We start from the raw sequence: 15,910 nt of genomic DNA on the forward strand, positions 1-15,910 counted from the left end.
TGGGGTTTTTTTGAGGTGCTTTTGACACATCAGGGTGGTTTGGAGTTACAGGAATGGAGGTTCTATACCAGAGTTCAAGTTAGGGGTCTGGACTTGTAACTGGGGAAAAGGGATGAGAAAGGGGCACTTGAATTAGAACAAGGACTAGGACATTAGGACAGAAGTAAAGGAACTTCAGAAGCGAGAGCTGGTCAACCATTTGTCTCAAGAATTGGGGTTCCTGGGCTTTCCTCCCTTCCCTGCTTCTTGCTTTGTAGAGTTTCTCTGGGCTGAAACTGACTATGTGTAAAATAGGTGGGTTAGGAAAGCCCTTTCTAATAGTTGGTGACCCTTGGGGGAGGTTGATGATTTCATTTTGGTTTCTGTTGTTTTGAAAGCAGTTCTACAATATTCATTTTTAAAAGATTCATTGAATTAATTATATGTGTCCAGATATGCTCATTGATAATGATTTTGATGGGACTGATTTCTCTTTAAGCCTAGAAATGTTTAAAAACTTTAGAAAACAGAGAAAGTCATAGAAAAGTGCAAAAAAACACCTACAGGCTTGTGACCCATTATTGGAGTTCTGATATATTTTCTTCCAGGCTTTTTGCATGTATTTTAAAACTTTTTTTTTTTAATTAAGCTTTTTGTTTTGAGACCACTGTAGATCGACGTGCATTTGTAAGCACTAGTTCAGACAGATCCCATGTTACCCTTTTACCTGGTTTCCTTCGATGATAACATCTTGCAAAACTGGACCACAGTATCGCAACCAGGGTATCACATAGTTGAGGTACAGAACCTTTGGCTCCAGCAGGCTACCCCACGCCCCACCCACCCGTCTTAGCCTCCAGCCGCACCAGTCTGGCCTTCATTTGCTCTCATTGGCTCATTTCAAGAATGCCAACCCGGGATTGGCTTTTTCAGCTTTTACCTGTTACAGATAAAGCTGCCCTGAACATTGACGTGTAAATTTTTTGTGCCGACGTCAGCTTTCATTTATTCAGAAAAAATGTCCAAGAGTACAGTTGCTGGTGTGTGTGTGTGGGTGTGTGTATGCCTCTGTGCTTGCCCTTGTGTGTGTTTAAAAAAATAAACCTAGGATTATACCGTACGTGTGCACAGTATAATTTCATCATAAATTTACCTTAGTATACCTCTATCATGAAAACACATTACAAAATAGTTATCTTTTTCTTAACACTGAATTCAGCGTGGAAAGGCCAGCTTGAGGAACGTGAAGACCGTCCTTTTCAGGGTAGGTTGGGCCTGCCTGGTGGTGGCAGCAACGAGAAAGGTTTAGAAGACATAACCTAGCACAGCTGGAACAGGCATGATTTTACTTTGCACAGAAGATTTTCCTAAACTTTTCTGTTATGGGAAAAAAAAAGTAGTAGAGTTTAGCATTTAAAAGAAATCTGTACAGGGACTTCCCTGGCGGCCCAGTGGTTAAGACTCTGCACTGTCAGTGCAGGGGGCACAGGTTCGATCCCTGGTCGGGGCACTAAGATCCCACAGGCTGCACGGTGTGGCCAATACATAAATGAAATAAATCTGTACATAATTCTTCTATAAAATCACAATTCCTAATGTGTATAAGTGCCGATTTGAGGTCTTATTTTCCCTAATATGCAGATACTCTAGGATGTTCTTCTGTGTGTGCGTGTTTGCGTACTAGTCCTTCCTTCCAACCATGCCAGCTCACTATGACCGTTAACCTTTTTCTTTGCGGTTCGCCAAGGAGGGGTCAGGGCCAGTGTATCGTCTGGGCCTTCCTTCGGGGCTGGTACGAGTGAGTGAGCTGCTTTTCGCACTGCTGGTGGCGTAGTAAGGCTCTGCGGGTCCATGGGCAGATGCGCCGTCCACAGGTTAGCTTCCGGGGTGTCTTAGGCTTCTTGGACCCTTAATTCTCTCCGTCTGCCTGCACACTCTGCAGTGTCCTCGGAGAGTTCAGGCTCAGTGGTTAAGACTGACTGTTAGTGACTGTTAGCCGGAGCCTCCTGACTTTGTTGGGTTGGACATATCACTGCTGATGCTTTTGGCGGTGGTATTTGTGCACGTGGAAGCAGGAAGACACCCTCCATTTGGGGGACGGCAGTGTGTGTAGCGATCGCTCCCAGTGGTGATTCAGACACTGCTTTCACGTGGAGTTTCTAGAAAGTTGGCCTCCTTGAATTGCATTTTGTAGTGAGATTGTTCTTTAATCTTGTCTCTCGAACAGCAGTCTCAGTGTCACATTTGGTACTGACTTGTCCGTGATGATGCGTAGGTACAAGTGTCTGCCCCCCTTAGCTGCTTACGTAGCCCTCGGTCCCTTAGGTCCGAGACCAAGTACCACTGCCGTGCACAGAGCCCCCGCCTCAGCCGCCCTCTGCTACGCGGATGCCCTGTGCTGTGTCTCAGCTTCGTATCGGCTCTTGCCTGGCTGTGGTCTGTCCCACGTGGCCAGTTCCCATCCGACCCTGGGACTTTCCTCTGTGACAGACCCCGCCGTGTGGTTAGGATTGTCTGTTTATTTTTCTGATCCCTCGTTGGTCAGTAAGCTGTTTGCAGGAAGCCATTTAATTCATCATTGTATTCCTGGGCTCCAGCTCACAGCCTGGCACGAATGACCGAGGGAGCTGGACAGAGTCAATCAATGAAAAATCACAGAATAAGTGAGGGATTAAACCCAGCACACTGGGAGGGCGGTGCACAGTGTGCTTTCCCCTCCCCCTCTCCACTCCTGCTCTCCTTCAAAGGGCCAGGTTCTTAACCATTGACTCCATTGAACGTGCCAGGGATTGCCAACCAGTTAGCGGCAGAGCTGGAATTCAAAAGGCCGCCTCTGACCTAGTGTCCCCCTAAAGTGGGATGCGCCTTTTCCATGGTCCCAAGGAACTGAATGCTAGCTGTGCTGTGTGCTATGGGGTAGGTTTCCTAACTTCTCTGAATCTTCTTGAATTGATTCTTTAAGAAATGAGCAATGGCGTTTCCTCCCCTGCTGAGGATCAGATGTGCCTGACGCATGCAGCCAGTGCTCAAGGAGTACCAGTGCCCTCTGTCCACCCCACTTTGCTATTTTGGTGTTATACCCGAATGTCATGCACTGCGCCATACTGGGCATTGAAAACCCACGGACAGTTTAAATGACTTAATCTCACAACCCGTTTGGGTCTCTGAAAAAGAAAATAATCTTTGTTTTATCTATAATTAGAAGTCAGTTATCTCACAAACTCAAGGGGGAGGTTAACGTCACAGAATCTTTATTTATATAATGATCATTTTACCCCCCGTGCCATGTAATTAAGATGACAAATTTGAGCTGAAAGCAAAGCACTGGTGCCACCCCCCCCCCCACCCCGCACACTAGGAGAGTACATGTGTAGCATTTTGCCTTTGATTAGATTCTAATGGAAATTTCTAGTGGACTTCACATTTTTGTGTTCCCGATACTTTCTCCAGTCTGCTGGGGCGCAGCAAAACAGGCCACGGCAGAGTTTCAGTGAAGTAGGTGGCTTCCTTCTGCAGCTTGTCCTAAGATTATAGCCAGTGAGGGTTGGGATCCTTGAAGCTTGACATGAGGAAGCTTGTTTTTGGTTTACATGATCGCTCACTTTGGCCACACGTCAGGAGGCAGAGGTCTTAACCCTTCTCGTCGATCACGCTTTAATTTATGAGCCAGTAAACGAAAGAAAGATGGAAAGAAAACTAAGAGAGTCCTCCGCCCTGAAACAGTGTGGAGTTCCAGAGAAAATCTAAACAAGGCCAGCCGGGTTTGTGCAAAGGGATTAAAATGGAAGAAGAAAGCATTGTGTCAAATAGTTTTCAGCAGATACCGTGCTGGTCAAGATCATCGTAAAGAACGTAGAACTGAATGAGCCGCCCGCCCTCTCCCGCCCCTCACGGCTGGTGTTCAGGCCCTTGTCTGAAGAGCAGGGGTCCCTCTGTCTCTAAGACTCTGGATTCTTTGCTTAGAGAATGTTCTGCGTTGTTCCTTACACCATGACCCCCTTACAGGAATTGCTCCCTTTTACTAAGCCCTCGTTGGTGCCAATTGCTGTGACTTTTACTTACATTATGTGCTGTAGCTTTCACAGTAATTCTGTGAGTAAGGATTATTATCATCATTTTTCTTTATTAGTGGGGAAAATCATGGGCCAGGGAAGTTAAGTGTGTGGCTCATCGTTCCTGAGCTAGAAAAGCATAGATCTAGGGGAACGGAGTCCAGCCAGGTCTGACTCCAAGGCCATGTTTTGGTCATTACCCGACTCTGCTTTTCCTTGTGTGTGTACCCATTTTGAAGGCCAGGATCTTTCATTCAGTATTTACTGAGTCTGTATCGTGGACCGAGGCTGGGCACTGAGGAACAAGATAGGCCTGCTTCCTGCCTTTGTAGAGTTTTCAAACTGAGTTTTCACGATAGTGAGGTGTGAAGTCAGTTCAGAGGGCCACAACTGACATTTAAAAGAAATAGAAAATATTGGGATGCGCCCAACATTGTGGTGTCTTACGAAACTCGTATGAAACTCTGCGTATGGTAGTTTATGGTGTAAAACACATTTTTCTCGGTAGGTTGTGGTCCAAAGAGTTGAAAGATACTGACCAGAGGTCTCAGAGTTGCGGGGGGAGATGGTTTTGAAACGAGGAAGATAATAGGTTAGATGAGTGACTACAAACTGGCATAGGAGCTATGAAGACAGCACGCATGATAGAATAAGGAGGAAGGTGGCAGGGTGTCCCTCAGACAAGACCCCTGGTGCCTTCTGAGAGGGTAACGTTTGGGCGGAGGAGAGTAATGGGATGTCAGTGGCCCAGACAGCAGGTACAAGAACCCTGGGTCAGGGAGACAGAGGTGGAAATAGTGTGGACCATACTGTCTGACTATAATGTAGTACAATTAGAAAATAATAACATCTGTAACTCTACAAAACAGAAATAGAGTTGCAGATGTAGAAAATAAACATACGGTTACCAGAGGGTAAGGGGGGGAGGGGTAAATTGGAGGATTGGGATTGACATATACACACTACTATATATAGAATAAATAACTGATAAGAACCTAGTGTGTAGCACAGGGAACGCTACTCAGTACTCTGTAATGGCCTATATGGGAAAAGAATCTAAAAAAGAGCGGATATATGTATAACAGATTTACTTTGCTATACACCTGAAACTAATATAGCATTGTAAATCAACTATACTCCAATAAAAATTTAAGAAAGAAGAAAATAATAAAAAATATAAGCAAACCCCGTTGCCTAGTAACCATCATCATCTTTATCACCATCACCCTTCCTAACTTGGGTAAAATACGAATCAAAAACTAAATTATATAATATTGTCGTGCTGACCTTTGATTTACCTCTATTAAATGTTTTTATTTTTAAAATTGTTTCCAAAAGATTTGTCTTTATTTTATGAAAGGTTTTGCTTATGGCATTGGCTGACTCATCAATTTTTCCTGGTGTGTACCTAGACATCTGGTTGGATGGCATACCAGGGCATTCCTAGACTGGGGTATCTCCACCTTGGCTTCCTGGCATTTGGGCTGGATAATTCTTTGATGTTTATAGCAGCATTCCTGGCCTTTGCTGACGGGATGCCGCCATCCTTTCCCCTCTCCCACAGTTGTGACAACCAAAAATGTTTACAAAACTTGCCAACTGCGCCCTGGGGGGCAAAGTTGAGAACTGCTCTAGAAGAAACGCCAGGCTCACGGGAGATGAAGTTGCCCACATTGAGAACACCCTCTATCCCATCCGTCCATCAGGAGAGGACATGATGAGGGTTTTTTGGTTTTTTTGTTTCTTTTTCTTTCTCTTTAATCAGAAAAGTTACATTTTTATGACTGCGGTTTCCTAACGAATTGTAATACGGGAAATCTGTGTGTATCACTATAGACAATAAAAACTCTCATGTGAGCGTGATGGGGGTTTCCTGCCATATTTGTTCTATCCTAAGATTAAAATAAAAGGGGAGGGCTTCCCTGGTGGCGCCGTGGTTGAGAATCCGACTGCCGATGCAGGGGACACGGGTTCATGCCCGGGTCTGGGAAGATCCCACATGCAGCGGAGCGGCTGGGCCCGTGAGCCATGGCCGCTGAGCCTGCGCGTCCGGAGCCTGTGCTCTGCAACGGGAGAGGCCACAGCAGTGAGAGGCCCGCGTACCACAAAAATAAATAAATAAATAAACAAACAAATAAATAAAAGGGGATTGACAATGGCTCAGCTGTTTTTTTAATCTAATTAATTGACTTCATGCCTTTTCATTTTTTCAGACAGAAGTGGACCCAGCATTGGGCAGACCTTCTCTCAGTTGTTTTTCCAGTCGTGTTGATTGGTGGCCCTTGTTCTGCTGCCACACTTAATCCAGCCTGTCTTGTGACCAGTGGCTTGTATTTCTATAACAGGAGCTATTTGTTCTGAGGCCCATTTTTTTCTAAATTGATTTCCTGTCCATTAATCGTCTATATTTTGCTCCTTTGCTTAACCATACCACCGTTCTTCTAGTATATGCCCCGTCAAAGTCACTCAGTTTATTTTGAGGTGGGTTTTGAGGAATTCATTTTGTTATTGTTTTTGGCTGTTGTTTGTTTCCAAAAATTTCCTGTGAAAAGAATTCCATTCTTTAAACCTAGAATTTTCTTTTTTGCTGTTTGGGGATTATCTTGTGCGGCTAGTACGCTGTTCGTCGTTGCCTAGGAATGACTGTTGGTAGTTCGGGGGGCTCTCCTGAAAAATTCTTGAATAAGATTGTGAGTCTTATTAATTCTTTGAAATATTTCCAAATTAGGTGTTTATTCAACCAGTATGCTTTAACACAGTGAATGCAGGGGGCTGTCTCCATTCCTTACTTCCTTAGTGTTCCTACTTTGATGTTACGTGATCGGTGAGGTATCCTCAAACACTTAACATAAAGTAACCCCTCTGGGTGCTTAATCACCTTACACTCATTTATGTCTTCGTAGCTATTCATCACCATCTGCACGATGCTATATATTTACTTGTCCATTTCTGTTTTTTCCTTCCCTTTACTGGAATGTAAGCTGTATTCCCGATGCTTAGAACATACCAGTAAATAGTTGCTTGAATGTATGGATTTTGTTAATTTATCGGACACTTATCAATGTGCCAGGCACCACTGTAAAATCTTTACAGATATTAACCCATCACTGAATGCATGGTCCTCCCTGCCTTTCCTTCACAAATACATTTTCTCTGCTATCCCATTTTTCTTTGAAATAATCACTGTTTCGAGCAGCTGCAGGCCTCTGTCTTGGCATGATGGTTCTATCTTTTCTGTTCCCAGTCTCTTGTTTTTGTAACTGTTATCTTCCGTCATGATTCTGTCTCCCTGAGGTCAGAAGGAATAGTGCAAGTTCTCTTGATTTTCCCACTCCTGGAATGGCCATGTGCCCCCATCTGTGTGTGCCTAGAAACATACGAGGAAGTCGAATGTACAAAGGTGGGGACTCTATTTACAGTTTTAGTCATTTTTGCAGAGACCAGGTGCCCAGCTCTGAGCTGCTTACTTGGACTCATGCATTGCCTTGCTGTTCCCAGAGCGTTAAAAAAGACAATAAGGGCTTCCCTGGTGGCGCAGCGGTTGAGAGTCTGCCTGCCTATGTAGGGGACACGGGTTCGTGCCCCAGTCCGGGAAGATCTCACATGCCGTGGAGCGGCTGGGCCCGTGAGCCGTGGCCGCTGAGCCTGCACGTCTGGAGCCTGTGCTCCGCAATGGGAGAGGCCACAACAGTGAGAGGCCCGCGTACCGCAAAAAAAAAAAAAAAAAAAAAAGAAGACAATGAAATGTTTACATATGACATAAGTATTTAGTCGTTATGTAAATCTTCAGTGGCAGTTGTAGGGTGTGTATGGTTATTTCCAAAAAGCAGAATCACTAGAAATGCAGAAAACAATTGTAATATTCTAAATTATTTCTGTCCTCCAATTCTGGAATTCTCAGTATACTCAGAGACAGTGAGTAGGAAAAGGGTTCACGATGGGAGGGACTTGCTGATGTGGAGTGAGTCTGCAGGGGCTTGAGCAGGAGGTAGTTGTGCTGGTGCCCTGTCGTCTTCCCTACAAGAAAATTGTCCTGGGGAACTTGTGGAACTGCCTTGCCCTCGTGTTGGCAGGAGTGCTGAGCCAGCAGGGTGAGGAGGTCCCCCTGGTGCTGAGTGCAGAGGGTGACACGACACTGCTCTGCACCCCTCAGCTGGCCACGGGCTAGCCTCACGGTCACCGTAGGGAAAAACCCAAGTACACTGCTCAGTTGTAGTGTTTCTGGAAAACCTGCCCAGATTGGCCCCATAGGCATAGAGCGAGCTGGGGAAGGGCAGAGTTTCAGCCGTTCGCTTCTGGCAGTTTCCAGGCTACTCTCAGCCTAAATCTGTTTCTTTAATTTTCTTCCATGGTGTTGATGAGTTAAAGTGAAGGGCTGGTGTCCTAAGTGTTCCTACACTCTGGAATTTCCTGCACATTTTTCTTTAATACCTGGTTATCCTGGCTGTGGCGCAGCCCACGTTGCACGCACTCCCTCAGTGGCCACAGGCCTGTCCTACCCTGTGGGGCGCTTACGTGGCACAGTGGCCCCCTTGCCGGGAGGCGGGCACCACACATCTCCTGGCGGATGTCTGTGCCCAGGAGGCAGCTGGGGAAAGTGGCTGGGCCTCAGAAGAGATGTCTGGGGTCTGCCCTGGCCTCAAGCAGTTTCTCAGGACTGGTTTTGACTGATTCTTGTGGTTCATGTGGCAGAAACGCCACGGCTGAAGTTTTCATTTTTCTCTGGAAAAATAAAACATGTCACTTTTTGTGGCTTATGGAAACCATTGGGTTGGTACTTCTGCCTTTCTTAGTGTGTCATTCCGTTTTTCAGTAACATACCGTTTGTTGCCATGAAGGCAACTGGTTGATATTTTAAAATAGAGCTCCCCGACCTGCAGATAGTATTCGAAAAAGTTGTGTTGTGTGTATGTGGACACGTGAGCACGTGTGCTTATGAAGACTGCATTTTTCGTGTTATTTACATCTTGCTCTTACATCTTGGTGTTTGTATTTCAAGGATGAATATAGTAAAAGTATACAATGAATAAATAGGAGGTAGCCTCCATCGCTGAATGATTGTTTTATGTACAGGAGTTTGTAAAACTGGTCAGACTGGTCAGTGGATGGAGCTGACTGGATGTGATTAGTCCTCGACCCAACCAGTGGTGATAAAAGAGCCCCGTGTAGATTTTAGAAACACATGCACATTCTGTGATCAGTCCTACAGTATCAGAGTTGTCTTGTGTACACGCTACGACACGTATGCAGCCCTCACCACTGGTGTCTGGAATTTAAAGGAAGACAGGCTGTTAAGCAGGCAAACCGATTGTATTTTACATTTGAGGGGATTTGTTTTGCCTGAAGATCACGTGAATGCTGTATATCTCAGTTGAGAGGGGATCATGTCCAAGGATATTTTTCAGACATTCCTGAGGAGATGTGTTTCAGTGTCTGAGCACATGTACAGACTATATGGTGAATTTGTGTAACACTTAAATTGAAGGGCTTTATTAAGAAGCTTTGAAATATAGCACATGGTCCTTTGAATATATTATATAGTGAAATCAAATTACTTTCTGAAAGCGTGGTCAGCCAGCTTCTTAACTGTACTGCTTTATGTCAGTGGTACAAAAGTGAACTGAAAATTTCTCGTTTCTGTGATTCCCAAAGGATGTGTAGTACTTGAACTATTCACGTCTTTTAGGAACATCTAATGTCAATTTTCAAAATAACTGCTACCTTTAAAGATAGGTAGGTGGCATAAAGGAAGTGAAAGAGTTCTCTGCGGTCTGTTTTTTGCTGGTGAATTCTGGATCTTTTTGCTGGTACCGTACTGAGGTCGTATTGTAAGTTGGGGGAAACGTCGTGGAAACTGTTCATCGCTGATAACTAAACCGTTGAATTCCTTCCCCCCCACCAGGTCTTCACATACAAGCAGAGCACAATTACACACCAGAAGGTGATGGCTATGGACCCCATGGATGAGCAGGGCGTGGATGACATGGCCACCTTGACCGAGCTCCACGGGGGTGCCATTATGCATAACCTGTACCAGCGCTACAAGAGAAACCAAATCTATGTAAGTTCCACTTGCATGTCCTTAAAAAATCCCTCCAGTTCGGTTTTTTTTTTTTTTTTTGGTCCTGCAATGCGGCATGTGGGATCTCAGTTCCCCCAGTTCCCCGACCAGGGATTGAGCCCACACCCCCTGCAGTGGAAGCGTGGAGTCTTAACCACTGGACCACCAGGGAAGTTACCCAGATCCCTCCAGTTTGAGTCAATGTTTATTTTTGTCTTCAGAGAGTATTTCCTTTAGAGAACCTCTAGTTAATCTAAGTAAAATTATGTTTTCAGGTGTTTTGCCAAATTAGAGACTGGATCCATAAATCATGTTCTCATGTTGATTGCCTTGATTTTATGAGGGGGATAACTTTATGTCGAAGGGTAATGTGACCCCCTTCTTCTTGTGAGTGCATTCTCTCCGTAAGTGTTCTGTTTCATAAAGACGTCACGCAGACCGGTTTGACTTCCTCAATTAAGGGCTGGGGGAAAATGTGGCTTTGCAAACAAGCAGAGCTCAAGCTTCTTTTCTCATTTTCTTGATTTCTGTCCCTTTATGGATTTTCACTTTTCTGGCTCTGGAGCCCATCTAGGGGGATATTTATTTATTATTTTTATACAGCTTTTAAAGGTTACTTTCCATTTACGGTTATCACAAAATATTGGCTGTGTTCCCCGTGTTGTACAGTACATCCTTGAGCCCACCTTACACCCAATAGTTTGTACCTTCCACTCCCCCCACCCCTATATTGCCTCTTACCCCCTCCTCACTGGTAACCACTAGTGCTCTATATCTGAGTCTGCTTCTTGTATGTTATATTCACTAGTTTGTCGTATGTTTTAGATTCCACATGTAAGATTTCATACAGTATTTGTCTTTCTCTGTCTTACTTCACTTAGCATAATGCCTTCCAAGTCCATCCATGTTGCTGCAAATGGCAAAATTTCATTCTTTTTTATGGCTGAGTAGTATTCCATTGTATGTATGCATGTACCACATCCTCTTTATCCATTCATCTGTTGATGGACACTTAGGTTGCCTCCATATCTTGGCAGTTCTAAATAATGCTATGAACATTGGGGTGCATGTATCTTTTTGAATTAGTGTATTTGTTTTTTGGGGATTATATACCCAGGAGTGGAATTGCTGGGTCATGTGGAAGTTCTATTTTTAGTTTTTTTTTTTTTGAGAAACCACCGTACTGTTTTCCACAGTGGCTGCACCAATTTACATTCCCATCAACAGTGTATGAAGGTCCCGGGCTTCCCTGGTGGCGCAGTGGTTAAGAATCTGCCTGCCAGTGCAGGGGACACGGGTTCGAGCCCTGGTCTGGGAGGATCCCACATGCCGCAGAGCAGCTGGGCCTGTGAGCCATGGCCGCTGAGCCTGCGCTATAGAGACTGCGAGCCACAACTACCGAGGCCCGTGTGCCTAGAGCCCATGCTCTGCAGCAAGAGAAGCCACCGCAGTGAGAAGCCCGCGCACAGCGGCGAGGAGTGGCCCCTGCTCACCGCAGCTGGAGAGGGCCCGCTAGCAGCAGTGAAGACCCAGTGCAGCCAAAAATAAATAAATAAATAAAACCAAAAAAACCCAGTGTATGAAGGTTCCATCTAGGGGGATATTTGGGTTCAAGGGAACCCGTCTTATTTGTGGGATTGCTATTTTGATTGGAGGCATGTCCTTGTATAAAAGGCAGTCCTGCACATGTTCCCCTTAATTGTTATGAAGTGTGACTCTGCTTATCTTATAAAAGTGATATCTAAAAATCACTTCTATAGTAATCCCTTTTTGACATTAAAGTACATAAATTACTTTATCTGTCAAGAATGATTGACCTACAGATTTTCTCTTTTCCATCTGCCTGTTAGTCTTTATAGTAACCTGGGCAACTGCTGGTAGGTGTTTATTTTTCAAGTCACGTTCAAATTCATACAGTTTTTTTTTTAAAAAACACCAAATTTTAATACTGTAAAAACCCTTGATGTTTTAGTAATTTTTGTTCTTCAGGAGTTAATGTTTAATTTTGGCAGTATGCCTGTGATTATGATGAATAACGATATCACCGTTTCAAATAGCTAGCAGGTGCTGAGACTCAAGGCCCTCTCCGTATTGGGGTTCCTCTAATTTATCCTCTCTTAGACCAGGAGAGGAGAACTGGGAAAGAGGAGGAATTAGATATTTGTGGGTTTAATGTGAAATTTTCCTCAGCTTTAAAGAAAGGATGTTTATTTGCCTTGTTTTTAGATTGGAAAAGTGTCATTTTTGCCAGAGTGACCTAATGTTTGCCACATGTCTTCAAACAGCCCTGCCTAGAGAAATTCAGTCGCGTTCTAGTCCTCTGACTGGCTGCGCTTATGTTAAGTTCATATATTACAGCATTTTCCATATGCTCTTCAGAAAAGGTAGCATTCATACACGTTTACGTAAAAATGGCTGTGTATTCCATTCTGCGCACGTGCTCGCAGAACACACGTGCATTTACTCCCCTCTGTCTGCATCTCAGACACCTCCTCCTTTCCACCTCTACCGGTGTCCAGGGAACCGTGTACCGTGCCTGCGTTATTAGCATTAAGTATTTGACACTGCCATGTAACTTTGTTTACACAGCAGTTTCCTTGCTCGGTTGGTCAAGGACCTGTTTTGTCTTTTTTGAGCCAAGGACAGTGCAAGGCACCTGGCAGTGGTGCGACAAATGTTTGTAAAACAAATGCCACTCCTATTAGAAATAACATAGTTGATGATAAAGGTGAAGCTAGATTTAAATTTTCTTTATTGGTATCTGTCCTTTACAAGTGAATATTTCAGAACTCATATTCTTCTGTCTATAGATGCAAGTTCTTGTTACACATTTAGTAGTCAAGAAAAAGTAAGTCAATTAGCGGGAAAAAAACTACCGAAGAGGCTTAAAAGGCAGAGCCCTTTAAAAGTCTGTTCCCCAGCCCCATCATGATGATGTTGTAAACCTGACAGCTTAAACTGCCCAGTAAACCACGTGAATAGGATCTTGGTCTTTTTTCCTGGGATGAAGACCTTTTCCCTCCCCTTTGAGGGAAACACACAGGATTTTTTTGTACATTCAGTTTACAGCTCAGTTCAGTTCATTATACCCTTATATGCCTTCCTTTCAGGACCTAGATAATTGTATTATTATCCATAGGGCAGCCACCTCGATTTTCATTGCTGAAGCTGTTTGCAGTGGGTGCTGGTACCTACCAGACTCTGCCCCAACGAGACAAAACCACCACCTTTGAGGAAAGCACAGCCTTTTCACCTCTTATCCCAGCTCTGACTGGTGCTTGTCCGTATCTTTAAAAGAGGGAAAAAATGACTTATAACAGAGGTGCTGTATTAGTTTTCTTTTGCTGGCTTAACAAATTACCATAACTGTCTTGCAGTTCTGTAGGTCAGTCTGAAGGGGTCTCACCAGACTAAAATCCAGGTGTGGGCATGATGGCGTTCCTTTCTGGAGCCCCTAGGGGAGGGTCTGTTTCCTGCTCTTACTTGGTGTTGGCAGAGTTCAGCTCCTTGTGGTTGTAGGACTGAGGTCCTCATTTTCTTGCTGGCTTTCTGCTGATTCCGAGCTGCTAGAGGCCCCCTTCCTTCACATTCAAAGGCAGCAACCCTGGATCTAGTCCTCATGCTTCACATCTCTTCCTCCTTCCTCCTCATCTCTGACTGCAGCCAAGAAAGGTTCTCAGGTTTTAAAGATTTGTGCGATTAGATTGGGTTCACCTAGATAATCCCCAGTCTCAGAGCTTACAACTTGAATGTATCTTCAGAGTCCCTTTGCCTGCAACATCACGTAGTCTCAGGTTCTGGGAATTAGGTGGACATCTTGGTGGGGCGGAGAGTGGTGCGTTACTCTGCCTGCCATAGGCACCCTCCTTTGAGTCCTGTTATTGACAAGGGACTCCTGGTCTCTCCCCCACCACCCTGGATCTTGCATTATTTGTTGGCTTTCTGATCCGAGCAGCACAGGTTGCTGGTAGGCAGACCCACCTCCAGGTAGAGGAGTCTGTTGTTTTGTGCTAAGAAGGACCATTAACTCTTTTTCTCCTTGAGGGCCACCCTTGTTGTCTGAGGACACTACCAGACCCCAGTGAAATATTTCTTCTAGCCTTTTGCATCCTCTGTTCAAATGTGGGTAGAGAGCTATGAAGGGGTAAAGCACTCAGTAGACAAACCAAAGTTGAGCCCACTTTTCTCTACTCACCTCCTCTTGGGCTCTGTAGTAACCATGTAATTTTTCTATGGCAATTAAAGAAAAGTTTTTTAAAGGTCAGATATCATAACCACCCCACCCCACCCCAATCTGACAGGGCTGTTTTACAATAAAATGGCAAGTGAAAGCACTTGGGGAACTTTGCTGACCTTTGTACCTCTCTCCCCATCTTTCTCCTCTAATACCACCAGGTCTTTATTTGGAAAGTTCCTGCCTGGGACTTGGTGCTGCTCCTTCCAGGCAGAGGCTGTGCAGGCCTCCGTGTCTGTAGATCTCCATGACTCCAGCCTTCCCGCTGGTCCTGTTTGGCTCTCACACCCGGGTTAGAGCAGCTCTGCTCTTTGCCTTGCATGAGCCCCTGCCTCATGCCCTAAATACTGGATTCCCTTCCTAGAAAGCCAGGCTCTCATGTCTAACACTCCACCTCGTCAGCTTTTCTCATCCTCTGGCGACTTCCCAGATGAGAACTCTACTCAACACTTCAGCTCCCGACCTGGGACCCCCACCCCAGACTTCCACCCTGAGCCTCTTATCTGTGAGCTTCCTGGCACCTTGGAGAGGGTCCCGTGAGTCCCACCCTCCTGTGTCTCTTCCCACCATTGATGAGACCTGGTGGAGACAAGTACCCACACCTGTAAGTCCCTAAAGGCTCGGAGAGGAGGGGTGTGTGTCGTACAGAGAGATAAGAGATGGGGAGAGGAAGCAAATACGTGGGTGAGAAAGCCGGAGCTGGCCGTGCAGAGCCCTGTGGAGGGGGCGGCAATAATGATACCGCAAAGGAGGGATGAGAGTTGATCAGGAGGAAAGGCTGGTGAGACGCCATCCATGAAGGTGGAGAGATGAGGGTGCATTTGGTGCAATGGCCTCACTAAACTGGGAGAAGGTTCCTTTGCTGATGGAATCTGGTGTGTGTTGGGGAACATCAAATAATTAGTGGGATAGGTAGGCTGGAGTCAGGACACCTTTAAAAGCAGTGGTTCCCAACCAGGTGATGTGACCCCCAGGGGATATTTGGCACTCTCTGGAGGCATTTCTGGTTGCCATAGTAGAGATGCTGATGGTACCTAGTAGGTAGAGGCCAGGCATCTGCTAAACATCCCAAGGTGCACAGGACGGCCCCGCCACAAAGAGTTACTGGCCCAAGATGTCAGTCATGCTGAGAAACCCTACCTTACTTAAAGCTAGGAGCAGCGTTTGGGCTTGGTGGTAAAGAGGCTATACTGTCCTTGTTAAAGGCTTTTGAAGAGAGAATTTCCCTGAGAAAAAATTTAGAAGGGTTGATAGGTAAGTGATGTGGTATAGTCTGTAGGGGGTAGATTGGCTGGGAGAGTGTGGCAATAATTCACAGGTGTAGAGATGAGGGTTTTGGACCAGGGTAGAGATGGCGGTGAGCGAGAGGAAGTTAGATATGAGACGTGTGGCGGAGGAGGTGAAGTAGCAGGGCTGGCGGTGATGACGCCCAGCCTTGTCAAGCCCTGATGGCCCTGAGCGCAGTGCTGGCAGCTCCGCCAGGAGAGGAGAGCGGGAGAGACGAGCTGGCTTCTGGGTGCCTGTTGCATTGTATTCTCTGGAGCCCAGATCATTTCAGATTCTGTACCCAGCATCTACGCACCA

The 15,910-nt window shown here is 45.4% G+C and overlaps 1 protein-coding gene across 3 annotated transcripts in view; it reads left to right on the forward strand.

Moving 5' to 3' along the window:
- Window positions 1–15,910, forward strand: part of MYO10 (myosin X) — a 221,120-nt gene that overhangs the window by 88,888 nt on the left and 116,322 nt on the right. For all 3 annotated transcript variants that reach the window (XM_049708320.1, XM_049708322.1, XM_049708321.1), the window contains one exon: window positions 9,934–10,092. In XM_049708320.1, the coding sequence (XP_049564277.1) occupies window positions 9,934–10,092 (159 nt within the window). The remainder of the gene's footprint in view (window positions 1–9,933; window positions 10,093–15,910) is intronic.

This window comes from Orcinus orca, chromosome 3, assembly GCF_937001465.1.
Source record: "Orcinus orca chromosome 3, mOrcOrc1.1, whole genome shotgun sequence".
Classification (NCBI taxonomy): Eukaryota; Metazoa; Chordata; class Mammalia; order Artiodactyla; family Delphinidae; genus Orcinus; species Orcinus orca.